Source organism: Penicillium vulpinum (genome assembly GCF_028829585.1).
Source record: "Penicillium vulpinum strain IBT 29486 chromosome Unknown utg000003l_segment0_segment0, whole genome shotgun sequence".
Taxonomy (NCBI): Eukaryota; Fungi; Ascomycota; class Eurotiomycetes; order Eurotiales; family Aspergillaceae; genus Penicillium; species Penicillium vulpinum.
The window spans coordinates 4,149,669-4,166,184 of record NW_026643243.1 but is presented as its reverse complement, the minus strand read 5'-3'; the positions used below and the strand labels follow the sequence as shown (position 1 = coordinate 4,166,184).

At 47.6% G+C, this 16,516-nt stretch overlaps 4 protein-coding genes across 4 annotated transcripts; 2 read left to right on the top strand and 2 right to left on the bottom strand.

Moving 5' to 3' along the window:
* Positions 1-31: 31 nt before the first annotated feature.
* N7479_006635 (chromo domain-containing protein) lies at positions 32-1,104 on the bottom strand (the record flags this gene model as incomplete). Its single annotated transcript, XM_057254329.1, has 7 exons — positions 32-50; positions 106-131; positions 186-594; positions 657-736; positions 789-831; positions 882-1,020; positions 1,098-1,104. 7 exons carry the CDS (start codon positions 1,102-1,104, stop codon positions 32-34), a joined length of 723 nt encoding a protein of 240 aa, XP_057108191.1.
* A 354-nt stretch (positions 1,105-1,458) lies between these two features.
* On the top strand, positions 1,459-3,688 carry N7479_006634 (chaperonin-containing T-complex subunit CCT5; the record flags this gene model as incomplete). Its single annotated transcript, XM_057254328.1, has 9 exons — positions 1,459-1,561; positions 1,622-1,670; positions 1,766-1,859; positions 1,910-1,993; positions 2,070-2,359; positions 2,413-3,061; positions 3,118-3,436; positions 3,503-3,591; positions 3,644-3,688. 9 exons carry the CDS (start codon positions 1,459-1,461, stop codon positions 3,686-3,688), a joined length of 1,722 nt encoding a protein of 573 aa, XP_057108190.1.
* Positions 3,689-5,755: 2,067 nt separating this feature from the next.
* Positions 5,756-6,106, bottom strand: N7479_006633 (uncharacterized protein; the record flags this gene model as incomplete). The annotated part of the gene is made up of 1 exon (XM_057254327.1): positions 5,756-6,106. One exon carries the CDS (start codon positions 6,104-6,106, stop codon positions 5,756-5,758), a length of 351 nt encoding a protein of 116 aa, XP_057108189.1.
* Positions 6,107-14,358: 8,252 nt separating this feature from the next.
* Positions 14,359-16,193, top strand: N7479_006632 (uncharacterized protein; the record flags this gene model as incomplete). Its single annotated transcript, XM_057254326.1, has 2 exons — positions 14,359-14,452; positions 14,515-16,193. 2 exons carry the CDS (start codon positions 14,359-14,361, stop codon positions 16,191-16,193), a joined length of 1,773 nt encoding a protein of 590 aa, XP_057108188.1.
* Positions 16,194-16,516: the final 323 nt, after the last annotated feature.

Genomic DNA, 16,516 nt, shown 5'->3' with positions numbered 1-16,516 from the left:
GTATATCGACTTGTTGGTGAATGAGATAGAGTTAATTGTCCTTAAAGACACTATGAGAGATGTTAGGAACACATTTCGAGCTTTCACTGGGACAGCTTGACTTACAGATGCGATTCGTAAAACTGAAGCATCTAGTTTGGCGGTTAGTATCTTTATTGCTGTTTGGGGAGCGGTGGAAGACATACTTTCATAGGGCACTTTTCATAGCAGGCATGAAGGGATAGTTTCGCCTTGTGTCCATTATTGAACTCGAGCCAGACCATGAGACCCGCGCTGCCTTCCCGGACAATTGTGTCCACCGATTTCACATCCTTATCCCAGTTCTTCCCCTTTGGAAGCCATTGAGTATTATTCTCTTCGGACGCGGACGAAGCTTGTTTGGTTGTCTCCTTGCTTATCTCCTTAGGCACTGACTTTCGGCGCTGTCTCTTAGCTTCGCTCGCTGCAGGCGCCGGTGAGGGCGTAGCTATCTTGGAATCACCCATGGATTTGCGCTTCCGACCTGGCTTTGCTGCCGTAGACTTCTCTTCGCTCTTCTTCGGGCGACCACCGATCTTCTTGTAGTATTCTGTGACAATGTCGCGGGCTCCCTCCCTGTAGTATTCGTCAATAAATGCGCGTAGTAGATCTCGAAGCTCAAGAGTGAATAGCCGTACATAAGGCCCTCCTCGTCTTCCCATGTATGGTCTTCAATTTTGTCATAGCCCTTCCATTTCACGAAGAGCTTAAGGGTTCCCTGTAGTTGATTAGCTTCGTGGCCCAACGAGGCTAAGTTTTATAAAACATACATCATCAAGCCAAGAGTGTTGAATTATTTTCTCGACGATGTAGCTATATTCAGTTAGAAACATATATCCGTCAGTCGGAAATGCGACACTCACAGTCCATCTTCCACCTCATCCTCATCCTCTTCGTCTCCTTCGTCTTCCGGGGAGTCTTGGGCATCTTTGCCATTTGTTTCTGACGCATTTCTGAAAGGAATATCGCCGGATTCCTCGTCGGACATATCTTCAACGGGGGCTAGGGAATTAATGGGGTCAGCCGAGATGCTCGCCATTGCGCGTGCGACAAGTCAACATTAGCAGGAAAACACTCACGAGGCATGTTTCGTTTGAAAGGTGAGATGAAGCTGGAGAGTTTAGAAAACAGATTGGCGACGAGAGGATTAGACCCTCAATTGAACTTATAAAGGTCAGACGAAAGACTGTCGCATCTAGAGCAATTGGAGCAGTCAAGAAGCAGAAACGCGTTGAAGGCGGACAAGATACGCTATACCGCTTTGAGCAGTCAGAATTTCATTTGTCAAAAGTGCATTTCGGGAAGCTCCCCCTCAAGGCTCAACTTGCAAGTTCACTGCTTTGTCTTGTCAATTATTTCCTGATTGTCTTTTGGTCTCCTTGTCGGTGCCCTCTTTTAAAAAAATCTTTATAGTTTGCCAGGTGGCAGCCCACCGTCAATATGGCAATGCGTAAGGCCGCCGCACCCCCGTACCCCTCACTCTTGAAATGTGCTGTCGCTAACTATGTGGATTTTGATCTTACAGAGCTTGATATGTCTAATGGTGATTACTGCTCGAATAACTTGATACAACTCGGATTCCGTTGCTGACGTTAAGGGGTAGCTACGGTCTTGAAGGACGAGCAGGGACGGCCGTTTATTGTCGTTCGGGAGTACGTTCACCGCTACACCTTATCCTCCGTTTCAAAACACCATTGAGAGTTGGAGGGTTGGGATCTGGAGCTGACGGGGCTTTTTTATAATACAGTCAAGGAAAGAAGAAGAGACAACATGGTACTGAGGCCGTTAAGTCACACATTGTTGCCGCCAAGACGGTGGCCAGCATTGTCAAATCTTCTCTGGTATGGCACTCGGCAAGCACTGAATGAGAAGATATCTGACTCTGTTTTAGGGTCCCCGTGGTCTTGATAAGATTCTGATCTCCGCTGACGGCGATATCACCGTCACCAATGATGGCGCAACTATTCTCGGACAGGTTCGACCCCGAAGTCCTTTTTACCCCGGAGAGATCCAATTCTGGCTCGAGAGACTGATACGATGGTTATGGTTAGATGGAGATTACAAACAACGTCGCAAAGCTGCTGGTTGAACTTTCGCAGTCTCAGGACGAGGAGATCGGTGATGGCACAACCGGTGTCGTGGTGTTGGCAGCAGCTATGCTTGAACAAGCCTCGGACCTCATTGACAAAGGCATCCACCCCATCCGGATAGCTGACGGATACGATCAGGCCTGTGAAATCGCCATTGCCGAACTCGACAGGATCAGTGACGAAATTACGTTCGACAAGAATGATACCACCAACCTCCTCAAAGTGGCCAAGACCAGTCTGGGCAGCAAGATGTACGAATTACTTGCTATATATTAGTTCTGTTTTATGCTGACAACTTTCATAGTGTTTCCAAGTCCCACGACCAATTTGCTAAGATTGCTGTTGATGCCGTGCTCTCGGTTGCCGACTTTGAGCGCAAGGATGTTGACTTCGAGTTGATCAAGGTTGACGGCAAGGTTGGTGGATCCCTCGAGGATTCCCTACTTGTCCGCGGTGTTATTGTGGATAAGGACTTCTCTCACCCCCAGATGCCCGACGAAGTTCGGGATGCCAAATTGGCTATCTTGACCTGTCCATTTGAGCCCCCCAAGCCCAAGACCAAGCACAAGCTTGATATCACATCGGTTGAGGAATTCAAGAAGCTGCAGGACTACGAGAAGGACAAGTTCACAGAGATGATCCAGCAGCTGAAGGACTCGGGTGCCAACTTGGTCATCTGCCAGTGGGGTTTCGATGATGAGGCCAACCATCTTTTGCTCCAGAATAACTTGCCTGCCGTTCGGTGGGTTGGTGGGCCTGAGATTGAGTTGATCGCCATTGCCACAAACGGCCGTATTGTGCCCCGCTTCGAGGATCTGACCTCTGACAAGCTCGGCAAGGCTGGTATTGTCCGCGAGATGAGCTTCGGAACCACGAGAGAGAAGATGCTGGTTATTGAGGAGTGTGCCAACACCCGGGCAGTGACAATTTTCGTTCGTGGAAGTAACAAGATGGTGAGTCAATCTCTGCGCACGTAGAGAGATGTGCCAGTAGCTAACTTCAGCTACAGATCATTGATGAGGCCAAGCGGTCACTACACGATGCTCTGTGCGTTGTCCGCAATTTGGTGCGCGACAACCGTGTCGTCTACGGTGGCGGTGCTGCTGAGATTGCTTGTTCCATCGCCGTCGAGGACGCCGCTGTCAAGAGCCCCGGCATTGAGCAATATGCCATGCGCGCCTTCGCTGATGCGCTGGATGCCGTGCCCTTGGCCCTTTCCGAGAACTCTGGTTTAAGTCCCATTGAGACCCTTGCCTCTATCAAGTCGCGTCAGGTCAAGGAGAAGAACACCCGCCTCGGTGTTGACTGCATGATGACTGGCACCAACGGTACGCCCCTCAAAATTCATCGCATACTCAATCCTGTTTGTTCATCCGCTAACTTGGGCTCTGTAGATATGCGTGAGCACTTCGCTATTGACCCCCTCATTGGCAAGCGCCAGCAACTTCTGCTTGCTACCCAGCTGTGCCGTATGGTTCTTAAGGTACTGCTCCCATTCACTCTTTTTGTCACGCTCGATGCTAACCCTTAATCAGATCAACAATGTCATTATCTCCGGTGATGATCAGTCTGAGTTCTAGATCACTTGATTCTAGTCCTGTTCCACGATGGTTAAAGAAAAAAAACTGATGATTCTGGTTTGCTTGCTATGTAAAAACATGGTCCCTTACATAGAACCCTTTTAGTTTCAATAAAAACGAAAGGATTGATAATGCTTCTATCTGGCCACTGCTTCTGGTCTCGCTTGATATGAGTTTTTGGTCTATTACTAGCATTTATAGATGTAGATACATGGAAATGCGATAGCCCAGAACTACATCTGATTCCCAACAAGCATATGAGCGCCATGCACATACACATGTGTATCTAGCTAGAACCCTATCAGCACGATATGCTCGTCTCACCTATACATCCCAAACACCCATAGTTCCCGATTCGATCTCAACATTTCTGCCTCGGAACCACAAGATACCAACCGGAAGTCCTTGTCGAAACTACAGCATGTGTGAAATACATACCAGTACGGCAGGTAAAAACAATCGAAGCCAGCCAAATCAGCATTTCCATACCAGCAGACAGATCCGTTTTCGTGGGAGATCCGTGCTCCCATTCGGGATCGTGTGGGATTGTCTGTGTTCACGAGGGTCACCCGATATGCCGAGGAACAACAACGCACTCCCACCGCAACATCAACTGACAAATTTGCTTTTTCGGAGTCTACCTTCCGCCTGTGGGGGTGGCTGCTTTCCTGTCATATTTTCTTGCTAATAAGGTCTGATAAACTAATGGATGAACGGAACTAGGTGGCTGATGACCTATCTCATCGTGGGTGTCTACACTGCCTTGTTACCCGGATACGAGATTGGAATGCTGCTGATGTTTAGAAATTGGCATTAGGCAATCGATGTATACTTCCTTACATAGCACCTGAAGCCTTGCATGCGAGTTTGGGTCATGAAGTTCTATCAAATGGACAATGGATGTGTTGGCTCCCTGGTTCTTGTCATTCTGTATTTTCATCCTCCCTAGTGACGTTGCCCGGGATTAATTCGGGTGCTGGTTGTAACTCCGGTTTGTTTTCTTTCTTTCCGGGGGAAATCATTGCAGGGCGAAGATCAGATCGCCTGTGCATGAGTAATATAGAGAACCCCCACTCTACGAGGTAATCTGTACAACGAGCAGATGCCGATATCAACGTGAGAGAGTAGTGATCTACACTATTGATGCCTGCAGCAACTTTTTATAGTACAGGTTATACAAAGTCAGAACAAGCTCGTTGTTATAAGTGTTGCGTTCTGCTGTATAGTGACCCCGGGGAACTACCTCAAGCACTAAAGTGTCAGCCTATGGGACGGAGCGGAATTATGAATTGAACATGAGCTCGATAATAATCATAGCTTGGACAATTCCCAGACCTTTCTTCGCCGGGACGCCCGAATCGGAATTTCACGGCGAAGGCCGCGTAGTAGGTCTCAGTCTCGGTGGGTTATGTATTCATAGCTTGACAAATATTTGCCCATCACAGAAAAGGCGTCATTGTTTTCAAGCCCTTCCAGTGTGTAGAAAGAAATACAGCCTTGTTTTCTTTTCCCCGTCCCCTTCTTGAACGGGTATGATAGAGCTTTCAGCTTGCAGGGATTCAGGCGTTGATTCCAGAGTTTCACAAGGCATGGAAGTATGACCCCAGTTCCCCGCGACTCGTGGACCACAAAATTGAGAATTTTGCTGTTCACTACAGCTCGGCTGAGGGCGAGATAGGCCTAGACTGATTCTATTTTCTCACCTTCTTTTCACATGTAAGCTGTTGATATTGGGGGGATGTGTCAGGACATTAGAAGCTAGGTACCTTGATCTGAAGTGTTGACGACATATCCACTTGTATGTGTGAGCTTGCATTGTTGGGCAGTCAAAATGGCAGGTAACTTCGACCTATACGAGAAAATAGTCAACAGGTCATTGAAAGATCGCTTAGCCAGAGCCCAACTGTATACCCAGACACAACAAAGGCAACAGCTATCCGTATTTTGAAACATCAGCTGTGCCAGGAACCCATTAAGCTCGAAATAATGCACTGCAGTACAATTCCAAAGCAAACGAGGCATTGATAAGTGCCGTGCCAGGATAAAGACCTTATAATGTGGACATATTCATACCCCAGCTGCATCGAGCATGCCTATACATGGCACACACGATAGCAAGACGCATTGCATCCCGCGGCAGATCAATTTAAAGTCCCCCATGACCTGCAGCGGGTCGCGTTGCAAAGCGGCATTATTGGAACATTGAAAAATGGGCGGCAGCCGCCACCACAGGAGACGGACGTCAGCTCCAGCATAATCGTAGATGGGTACGCCGGGCACGACGTAGTCTGCCTGGGCAGAGTAGGTACTTGTGTACATGGATTGGTTCGAGCTTCCGCGTCGGGCCGAATGCAAATCCCATCGCTGTGGTGTCACACCGCTGACAGGTACGAGTGCAAGCCCCGATCTGGCGCCCATTTTCGTGGTCGGGGCGAGATTGAAATTCGTGGGACATGCTGGTTTGGATTGGTTGTGCTGGCCATATTCTTCTTCTTACTTTTCGTTGTTTAATAGGTTGTCGGTGGAGAGGGCCAGATCAAGGGTATGCTGATGGTCGGCGTGGGTTTTCTCTATGTTTTGTGCCTTGCGTTCTTAATAGGACTGGGCTACGTTGCATAGTCCTATACGGAGTAGGAGAACAGGCAATGTCTTGTGTTGTTTTTTTTTTTGGCAGTAGTCGACATAGCCGCGCTATGCTTGAAGAAAACAGCGGAGATATTATTCCCGCAGTTCAGATGACCAGGTACGTACTGGCAGACACGGGTCCATGTTGAACAAGATGCGGAAAGGATCATGGCCCAGCCACAATTGCTATGTCGATAAATATGGGAGTTGCTGGCTCTAAGGAATCTCGGGCCATGAGTTGCCGTCGCATCAGGCCCACCAGTGCTAGAATCTGGATCACTTAGGTTGTTCACATGGACGTCGTGGATTGACGTGGCTTCGTTTCGTTCGTAGTAGACTAGTCTTACGATCTCAACTTTCTTCTTTCATCCTCTCGTGACAGTCGTTTTATGTAAATTAGGCATCTCCTCAGCCCCTGAACAACTATCTCTTTCGATATGATCATTAAGCTGTTCTACCACTTTTTCGGGGAATCCTTCGTCTCGTCACACGACGAAGCATCTGTTAACTATCGACACATCACCCAGTGATCGCCATATTTAATCGCCATATTTAATGTTGATGACAACTCGACTGCCTTGGGCATCGGTCTTACCGATCTATAGATGTTTTCGGCCTACTGAAGTATGGAAATTCGGTATAGGGCATGTATTATTCCAGAAGTTACAATACACTTCTCAGAACGTATTCTGTTTCAAGTTCTTCTTTGTAATCTATTTGCGTCAGATCCAAAATAGTAAATGGTTTCTTAGTTGCATCGCTGGCCGAAAGCGGCCTTTCAGGGTCCGGGGTGTCTCATCAACTTCCCCGGATTGTGATCCCCGCCAAAGCGAGCTTTCTTTTTTGACATTTGAGAGTTTGCAGTATTTTGAGATTGTACATGTTTACTTCTAGTAAAGTTATATATATCTTTTGGAAAAAAACTAAATGGTAGGATGGATAACTACATGTATGCTCAGTACTCACAAATATATATATCACAACATTTAGACCCTTTAGCTCGCAACCTATCTTCAAGCCCCAAAAAATATGTTTGATTAGATGTACGTAACGGGCTTTGTTTTCAGTTGACATCTAAATATTATGCGACCAGCAGCAGCCAAGGCTGACGGGGAAGCAGGTGACAAACCCGGGTGAATTAGCCTGATTGTAGGAGGCTCCATACGGAGTACTAGAGCCTAACATACTGACAGGTGATCAGGTGCATAGAGCAAACGAACCATCAAAAAAAGGACTCCAAAGCTTTGAAGTCAATACCCGACCAGCGGCCACAATCAGCAGTTACAGAATGCCAGTACGAAGAATCAAACAGATCAATCGAGCATAAAGCCGTCGCGTGGCGTGCCGTCAAAGAAGCCACAGTGACATCGGTAAAGAATAGGCTTCCTTATCAATCAGGGATTCGACTCCTGATGGCCTAGGCTACATGACGGTGAAACCCTCCACCTCAACAAAAAAAAAATAAGCAATCAAAGACAGCGATCCGAGCCCATCTTCCGCCACAATCACACACCGAGTAGCCACCGAGCCGGCGGTGATAAGAGAGGCCTTTGTACACAGCCGCTACAGCCGTTCTGTGCGAGCAATAAAAGCAAAGAGAGCTGTCAGGAGATAGCCGCCCTAAATAACCACTGGATGCACATGGCCTGATGCTGCAGTCAGCTTGGATTGCGGGGGCGTCATTGGCCGGGGCAGTCCTAGGATCAGCACGTATGTTATCCAGTTGTTTGCGCAATGCCAGAGTACAAAAGGCACATAGGGCCTTTGGCTATTCCCTGGATAGATGGGTCTAGACTTTTAGTCAGGTGGTTTTGTAAACTGGGCTATTTTCGGAGACTATTTATTGTCTTTGATCGCTTCGTATCTCCGATCATCGCAACAAGCAAAAATCAACTATGATCTCATTAGGAAAACGAACGATTCGGGCTTTGTATTTGCCATTTCGGTCTTAGAAAGCGAGCTCCGCACAAAATGAATTAAGTGGAGATCTCGAATCAGGGGTCTGGAAGTCTACAATATGGAGATAATCCTGGCCATGACAGGGGTTGTTGCCCACTAACCCAAGTACCAGACACCCAGAACGGGCAAAAAGATAGAACGCGGCTCTAACCAACAGTCAATGTGCATTTCTTTCTAGGCTTTCCTCGCAGTATGCAATGGCGACGTGGCGGATGAAGCATAGTACTTCCCCCGTATGGAGCAAAGTATATGTAAACCCCTGCTACAAGGTCAATATCAAGGGAAGTGGGTCCATGACGTTGAAAATATGAGAGCGACATGCCAGGGCTACCAAACCTGGGAACATGATCTGCAGAAAGCACAAGGGTGGATATATTATTGGGCCGTCATTACAAACAAGGGAGCTGTCGACGATCCGGAACCAAGGGCCCGCGCAGCACTATGAAGAGATGACGGGCTAGACCTTTAGATGGCATGCATGGATGTAGCTTTTTTTTTTGCTAGTTTGTGACGGTTGATCGAGCAACAGGAATTAGACACATGACCAACTGAGCCCGAAATACTGTAACAGGTTCTAGATGAGACCGCGATATTGAAGCGCGAGGGATGTTATGAAAAACAAAAGACACGACACCAAAGTCCAGAGCGATCTTCGTCTAGGATAGGGATATATTGGGTGTCACCTGTCCCAGTAGAACATGACGTTTAGAAGTGGACTACATATCTGCAGAGGGCGAAATGTATGAAAGAAGCTAAAGACATTCGGAAGAAAATGATCGTCCCGGATATGCAGGTCCTACTTCCGGCTGGATCGCAGGATTCAGGAACCTACCTCCCATCTTCGTCTCAGCTAGTTTCACGGGGCCTACCAGCCTCACGGGTACAGCAAGCTTTGTTCCGATCTGGAAGATTCCCCAGATATCCCTTGTTGAAGGTCACCTGCATTACCCATAACTAAGTCGATCTTTGCAGAGTAGGGAACAAAAGGACACGAACGCACCATTACGCACTTGAAGTATTCCGTACTTGGTAAAAGGTCTTGACAGCATGTTTCGCCTCACTTGGAAGCAATGCTTCTAGATTGAGCTCATCGATCAATTGTTCACCTGACTTTGTGAATCTAGAAAGCTATGCCCGGCTTCGACTCCCGTAGCCCGCAAGTATCCCTTGCTCGTACCAGTCAACTCTTAAACCTCAAACCCCGATATACCAAAGTCTTGGATGATCCCTGATACCTGATCGGTTGCCCCTTTTAGATCAATGAATTATGGACTAGGCCATATCAGACTCTAACATTTGATCTGAGCACAGACATCCATGCCGGGGAAGCGGGTTACAATTAAGGTGGGCGAATGGAGGAATGTGATTTGCTGCCTGGATGGTGTGATACAAAGAGAACTCCTCGGGGCAGCCTGGAGGTCGCTATTCTATCAACTTTGGATCATCGCTCAATTTTGGATCTATATCAACATTCAAAACAAAGAGTCACAAGGTCGACATGGTAGTAAACGTAATCCCCCCTGGGCTCAGGCCCTGGATATGAACCAGAGTAAATTATTGAAGATCCTAATCACCCTCGTACACCATTATATGCCACATGTTTGGCTGTCCAAGGTGGTAATAATCACCGGCGTCGCGCCCCGTCACATTGGAAGAATGACGGCTCTGGTCGTTGGTTTGTTGACGCGAAGCGCGTTGACCCAGGAACTGTGACACATTTAAGCTTAGTTTGTCGATTGTAAAAAATCACAAGGTTTCTAGATCCTTTTTTTGATTATTTGCTGTCGAATCCTTGATAGAGCTCTTTGTTACGTCCAGCCACATGACATATGTGCACCCTAGAATAGATAGAAGCATTGGACATCATCGTATTGATCAACATGGCGGTATTGCGTCCCATGCATGAGTCGCATTATCTTAAATGGGGGTATATGATACGATAGGAGATGAACGAATATGTTGTATGACGGTGGTACTCGCCTGAGAGGGGAATCTGGATACCCCTGAGGCTTGAAGATTGGATTGAATTTAGAAAGCTAGTATCTGTTTTTGTGTTACTAGCTCACATCATTGGGTCGGACAAGTAGCTGTCATCTCAAGCCGTTGCGCATATCAATGAGCTAAGGCAAGGTATGGTTCAATCAACAAACAGAAACAATATTCACTAACGAGATAAGAGAACGGGGGAATAATGCGGTCTCCGGGGCCTTTTCCGTGTCACATGGACTCAGGTGATTGGCGAGGCACTAACATAGTCCAAATCCAGGAGATCCAGTGGGAGATTTCAGAGAATCAGATGGGAAGAAGGCTTTTTTGGGAAAGTCACAAGCCCCTGAGGTGGAGTGTTGGGAAACCCCCACATCATGTGACGTCGACTTGCGCGTGACTTTGCCACTTTATGAGCTGTCGGCTTATTGGCATTAGACTGGATCTGGCCATTATACCTGGGATAATCTGGGTACGCGAGTTGTACCGCATGGGTACGGCTACCCCAGCTCCTCAGTTTGCCTTATCGGCACTATGGAGGGCTATTGCGATCCGAAGCGCGCTCTTCGTCATAACCTGCGCCTACTCCGTACATCAGCTGTCATCTGCCACACTAGGCTCGGTTTCCATTCCTCTTTGGCGCCTCGGTCTGCCCGTGATCATTTCGTGTGGCAACTATACGGAGTGGTATTGTACAGCGCATAGAATGATGACCCACCCGAGGTCTGACTGGTCTTCCCCTCGGGGCAGTCCTTTCTGCCCGCCTGGTAGGACCTCGGTACCCCGGTACCCCCGGTATTCTGGCTTTCCGTCACCCATGCCATCGCCAAAAGGGGGGCGTGACTTTCCCATTTCCCCAGTTCTGGGTTATTGGTAGCCGTAGCCTTGAACCTCGATCGTGTTATGCAGTATGCTCGATTTAATGAGGTATCTTATGTGCAGTTTCATATTGCCACCTGGTACCACCCGAATACTAGATAGTGAGACAGGAGCTGGACATGTAGATGGGTAGATGAGTCAAGAGAGATGGGTTGTTCTGTTGCGCTTCGTTGTTCATCTCATCAGATTGCTCATCAAAATGGTTTCCATATGCAATTGATATTGTTGTGTAAGCTTTACATACATGGGGTCAGCAGCTATGAAAAAGTCAGGATGCACAAACGGCCACACAATGCTTTGCATCCTGTAGATGATTGTGTAGTGTCATACATCGGCAGGGATACGTCTGTTACCAACGAACTGTTTTGAACGAATCAGACGACTTTGGTATTTTTTTTCGTGGTCAAAGAAGATGTACAGTGGTTGATTGGTTGATATCTCTGAGACCTTCTACGAGGGAAATGAGTTATCAAACAAACTTCCTACATCAGCTTTTCCGATGTACTGATTTGTAGACTTGTTTTACTAATCCGGATTCCCCGCAAATCTAACTGGAAGCGCCTCTGGTTACACTTTTTTTTAGAGTCTCAGATGATGACAGCTTGCAACCTTCCACATCATATATTGACAGGGAATAACAGACTTGGATATATGTCAGATTCAAGTTACCTACCTAGGTAGTAGCTATTTTCTAATATCACCAGGGATCTTATGGTGTAATATCACATGATAGATGAAACGTGCGCCTAGTGTTACTTTGCCCTGGCAGGGGGTCGTGTCCTGGAGGATCGGCCACCCAGGCGCCTGGGTAGAGATGTTTGGAATGATCGGGTAGGGAAAGACACAGTGCCTTTCCGCCAGTCCGGGCATCAGTGCAAGGGTTGCTGTAAGCATTACAACACCCCCGTGACTGGGGAAAAAAAAAGGCGCCCATCTCTAAACAGGCTTCTTACGTATTTGCGGCCTTCATGTCGACCGTCATCTGTCAATCCTATCTCTCTTCAGGCGAAGCAAGGAAAACCGATGAGGCACCATGACAACTGGCAGACTCGTGACTATGTAGCCTTGGTTTGTGACACTCTTGACTGCCGTGTCCTTTTCGAATATTCAAAGATAGAGAATTTGGCCAGGATGTGTCCGTTCGGAAGATAAGAAAAAAACAAAAGGGCGGTAAGGCTGGCTTGCTCTTTGCTTCAAGTGAAGCTATGGCCGACTTTCTTTTTTCAATCCACATGATTGAGAGAGCCTGATTTACCAGAATATCCCTCAGAATCCTCACCGACGAAATGTGTAGAGAATATACCTGTTTTGAAACAAAGCAATGCATCTGAAAGAGAATACGATCTACTATGGAAGAGGTAGATTGGTTCCCCGGCATGCAGCTGGACTTGGAACCATCCATCCCTTTCTTCCGGGTAATATAACTGCTTGTGGGGAGAAAAGAGCTGGGGGAAAAACCAGATTGAAGGCGGGATTAACAAAAGGAACACGGCCAAAGAAATGAGGCGGTTATGGGGGAGTGTATAATCTCCACCGGGATTATTTGTCGACCTCCTTAACCTTGAGATCATGACAACTAATACTTCCAGTTACGATAAAATTGAGAATACTGAGCCCCAAGTTCCATATCTGCACAACGTGGCTCAAGATCTTAGACCGATTCCTAGCCCTTTGGACGCGGTGTACCCCATAGTCCGAGTATAGAGCGTCCGTGACGGAAATAGTTTAAACGCGATATCCAGTTTGACGAGTCAGCCGGACCTTCAATTTTGTTAGAACCAATGGTAGTTTGACAGTTCATCAGTCAGTAGGTCTCTTCCCCCTTAGAAGTAAACAGTAAATTGTTAGTAGTAAGACGTAGTGCCCAAATGTCAAATGTCCAAACGACCATTGAGATACATTAAGTGGCGTAGAGAGGGCGTAGTGAGAGCCTTGGCTAGGTCTGGACTTCCGGCAAGTCACTGCAACTACCGCGCGTTGGGAGGGTTGCCATCTTTCGATCAGTACACTTCAGTATTTTCTTTCTATTTTTTTTTTTTTCTCTTCTTTTTTTTGCCCCGACAGGTCACAGGCATTTAAGTTGGATATTAGTTCATACTTTGATATGAATGTCTAAGCTCTTTGAAATGTAAGAAAGTGTTTACTTCAAGTTCAGCCCTAGAGAGAGGACCTTTTGTTCAGATGGAATTTCAAGGTTAGGTAATCAGTAAATGGAACCTTACAAAGACGACAGCCGGTAAAATTGAACAATACCCAGGTACAAAAGTACAGAAGTACCTGTATTGATTGAGGGGAGCCGAAGTCGAAAATGGAAAGGGAAGTCTAAAAGTACTGGAAGAATACAGAGTGAACCATGGTTGAGAGGATATTGAATACATGAACATGGTATTGATGTAATTAAAAGGCCCCGTGATGCGATTGAATTTTCCCCCTTCACCGACCCTCTTATCCTCGGTCTGGAGTCCTGGTATAAGGCCTTGGGAGTTATTTCGGAATTATTTTATTTTTATTTTTATTTTTCAATTATTTCCCCTTGTATTGTCATGTTTTTACCAATAATTTCCCAAAATTCTTATTCTATTTTCTTTTTTTAATTCAAAATTGAATTTCAATTTCTTTTTCAGATTTCTTTTTAGATTTTCCTTTTTTTTTTCAATTTTCTCATTTTCATTTAATAATTTATTGCCGTCCCCCTCTCCTTCCACTCCACTCCACCAAGTGCCGCCCCCGTCATTCTTATTATCGTTCTGACTCCCTTTCTCTTCTCTTCCCTTTCTCCAGATTTTTCTAGTTATACAATCTCTCTCACCACTCAATCCTAAGGATCACTCCCAATCCGATCTTTCAATCCGCGCTCAGTTACTCCGACTCTTCGCCCCGGCATCTCCGCACTGTGGCGCTCTGACGGAAAATTGACGGACATCCACCACCTGATTCTTCACTTCACTTGAAAATCAAAATCCCTCCGCAATCCGCATCTTTTGCATGAACATTCGATTGCATCTTTGCCGCCAAACCCGATTGATCGACTCTTTGCAGTATACCCCAGGGCCCAGACCTAAATTCTAAGGCTAGGTCCAGAACCCCGGTTGATTATTACGAACTTCCACCACTGCATCTCAAGCGCCGTACGACCACTCTCGGGGGAGACGGCGACCCCGGAACATCAATCTACGATTTTTATTACCTACAATCGCCTCACTGCTAGTGGCGTCGCAAGAATGCCTTTAACGACACCGGTTCTCACGGTGGACGCGGACAACATTCACAAGGTGGATACCGCCAACGCTCAAAGTCTCCATGGAATGTGGATGGGTAAGTGACAAATTCTGCTGGTTGTGTGATATCTCGTTTTGCTGACTTTGTAACTCGCGCAGTATTTTCCAAATGTGCCGACTACATGGACCAGGGCCGTCGACTTGAAAACCTCAGTTGGCGGTTGTGGACTCGCGAAACTTTCTGCGTCGAACCTGAAAATTCTAACAGAACTTCCGCCCTCCCATTGCTACGATCCGAAGCTGGAGATTTGCCCGAACTTTCGGCCAGTGTTGAGTCGGCCGCATCGGACCAAGCCGAGCGGATCGAAGCTCATATCAAGCGTCCCAAGTTTTCTGACTACCGACCAGCTGTCGTTCGTGAGGACTCACTAGCCAGCCTCGGCCGTGGCAAGGAAAAGCACATCACCTCGTTGGATTTGGAGCGGATGGTCCTTAACATCAAGGAAAAGAAGCAGCTGGAGCCCATGTCTCATCCCGTTGAGCCTGCTGCCCCCGTTGTCGACATTACCCCTCGCCCATCCACTCCCACTCCTACTCCTCCCTCTGTATCTACTGTCTCGACCGCTCGTCACGTTCCTCATTTCTCTGTCCGACCGACTCCATACCCTCATGAGTCGACTGAATCTTGCTCGACGACTGCCCCCGAGGGCAATGAGAGCGACTCTGCACAAGTCAACGCATCCGATACCAGCGTTTCATCTTCCGGAATTCTTCCCAGTCGACCTGAATTGATCAAGTCCCCCAGCATTGTTCGTGGATTCTCGCCATCACACATCTCATCTTCATTTCGATCGCAACCAAGACTGTCTATTGACCCCAGTCCTTCTCGTTCTACTACGCAACTGAAGCCATCGCCATTGAAGAGGAAGGGAGGTATGTTTACATTGGGCGGATCCTCTGGGGATGACGATGAAAGCTCGTTTGAAGAGCGCATGGGTCCACAGGCGGCCCAGGAGAACGCGACCGGCGGAGGATTGAAACCGCAAAATAGCAGCGCCAACTCTACGAAAAAGACTGCTTCCTTCAGCAATCAGGTCTCTTCTCACATCATTCCTAACTCGAAGGACATCAGTCGATCTGACGAGGACGCCATTGAGACCGACGATGAAGTCTCAGAGAGTGCGATCGAGGATGACGAAGATTCTGATTGGGAGGACTCCATCACTGAAGGTGGCGAGTCCAGCGTTGATGACCGAGGAGAGATGTTCCAACGGGTTGATTCCCGGCCCAATCTTGTTTCGCGCCGCTCGATGCTCACTATGATGATGCACCAGCCGGCCCGCATGCAAGGAAACGCGTTCCGGTCCAGTCCCGCACTTCAACGATCGCGGTTGACCTCGCCCAGCGGTCCATCTATTCCCCAGTCCCCTCCTAACAAGGAAGAGGAAAGCTTGGTCATGCGTGGACCCGATGTTCCCCGATCGAAGCCTATTGTCATGAACAACGCTTCACAGTCTATGGCACACTCCCCGCGAACCACCCGTCGTAACATGCTTGCTACCGAATTGACTGAGTCTCTCCGCCGACACCTGCTCTGGGAGCGCCAACAGAAGAGTGCGACTGCGAACGCTTTCCTCAAGCGTCGCCACACTGCCCACGACATGAAGAATCTCCAGGAGTACCCTGATCCCAAGGGTCCCCACAAGGGAGTTGGTCCGAACCAGGCTAGTGCCGAAGCAGACTCCAATGCTACTAACTTCGACCTGGGCAAGAATGGTTCCTGGACCAACTACGCAACTGACTACGGTCCATGGGAGTACCATGTGAAGGGATGGTAGTTCATTCGTCTGCGATTCACCTCACCTACGCACCATTTGAATTTTCACAGGCTTGCTTCAAGACAGTATAGCTTTTCTTTCTTGACACGTACGATCACGATCATGCATTGCATATATGGCGCACATCTTGTTTTCTTTCTGCTTTGTTTTCATCAATCTCATCGGCTCTGGGGGCCGGGATGTTATCACAGCATTCACTGGGCGTTTGTCCTGCATGGAGGTTATGGAATACCAATTTCGAGGGCTATCATCTTCTTACGGCCTTAATATTCATGTACAGCTTATATCCCTCGTGCTCCTTTTCGGGTGAACGGTTGATGCAT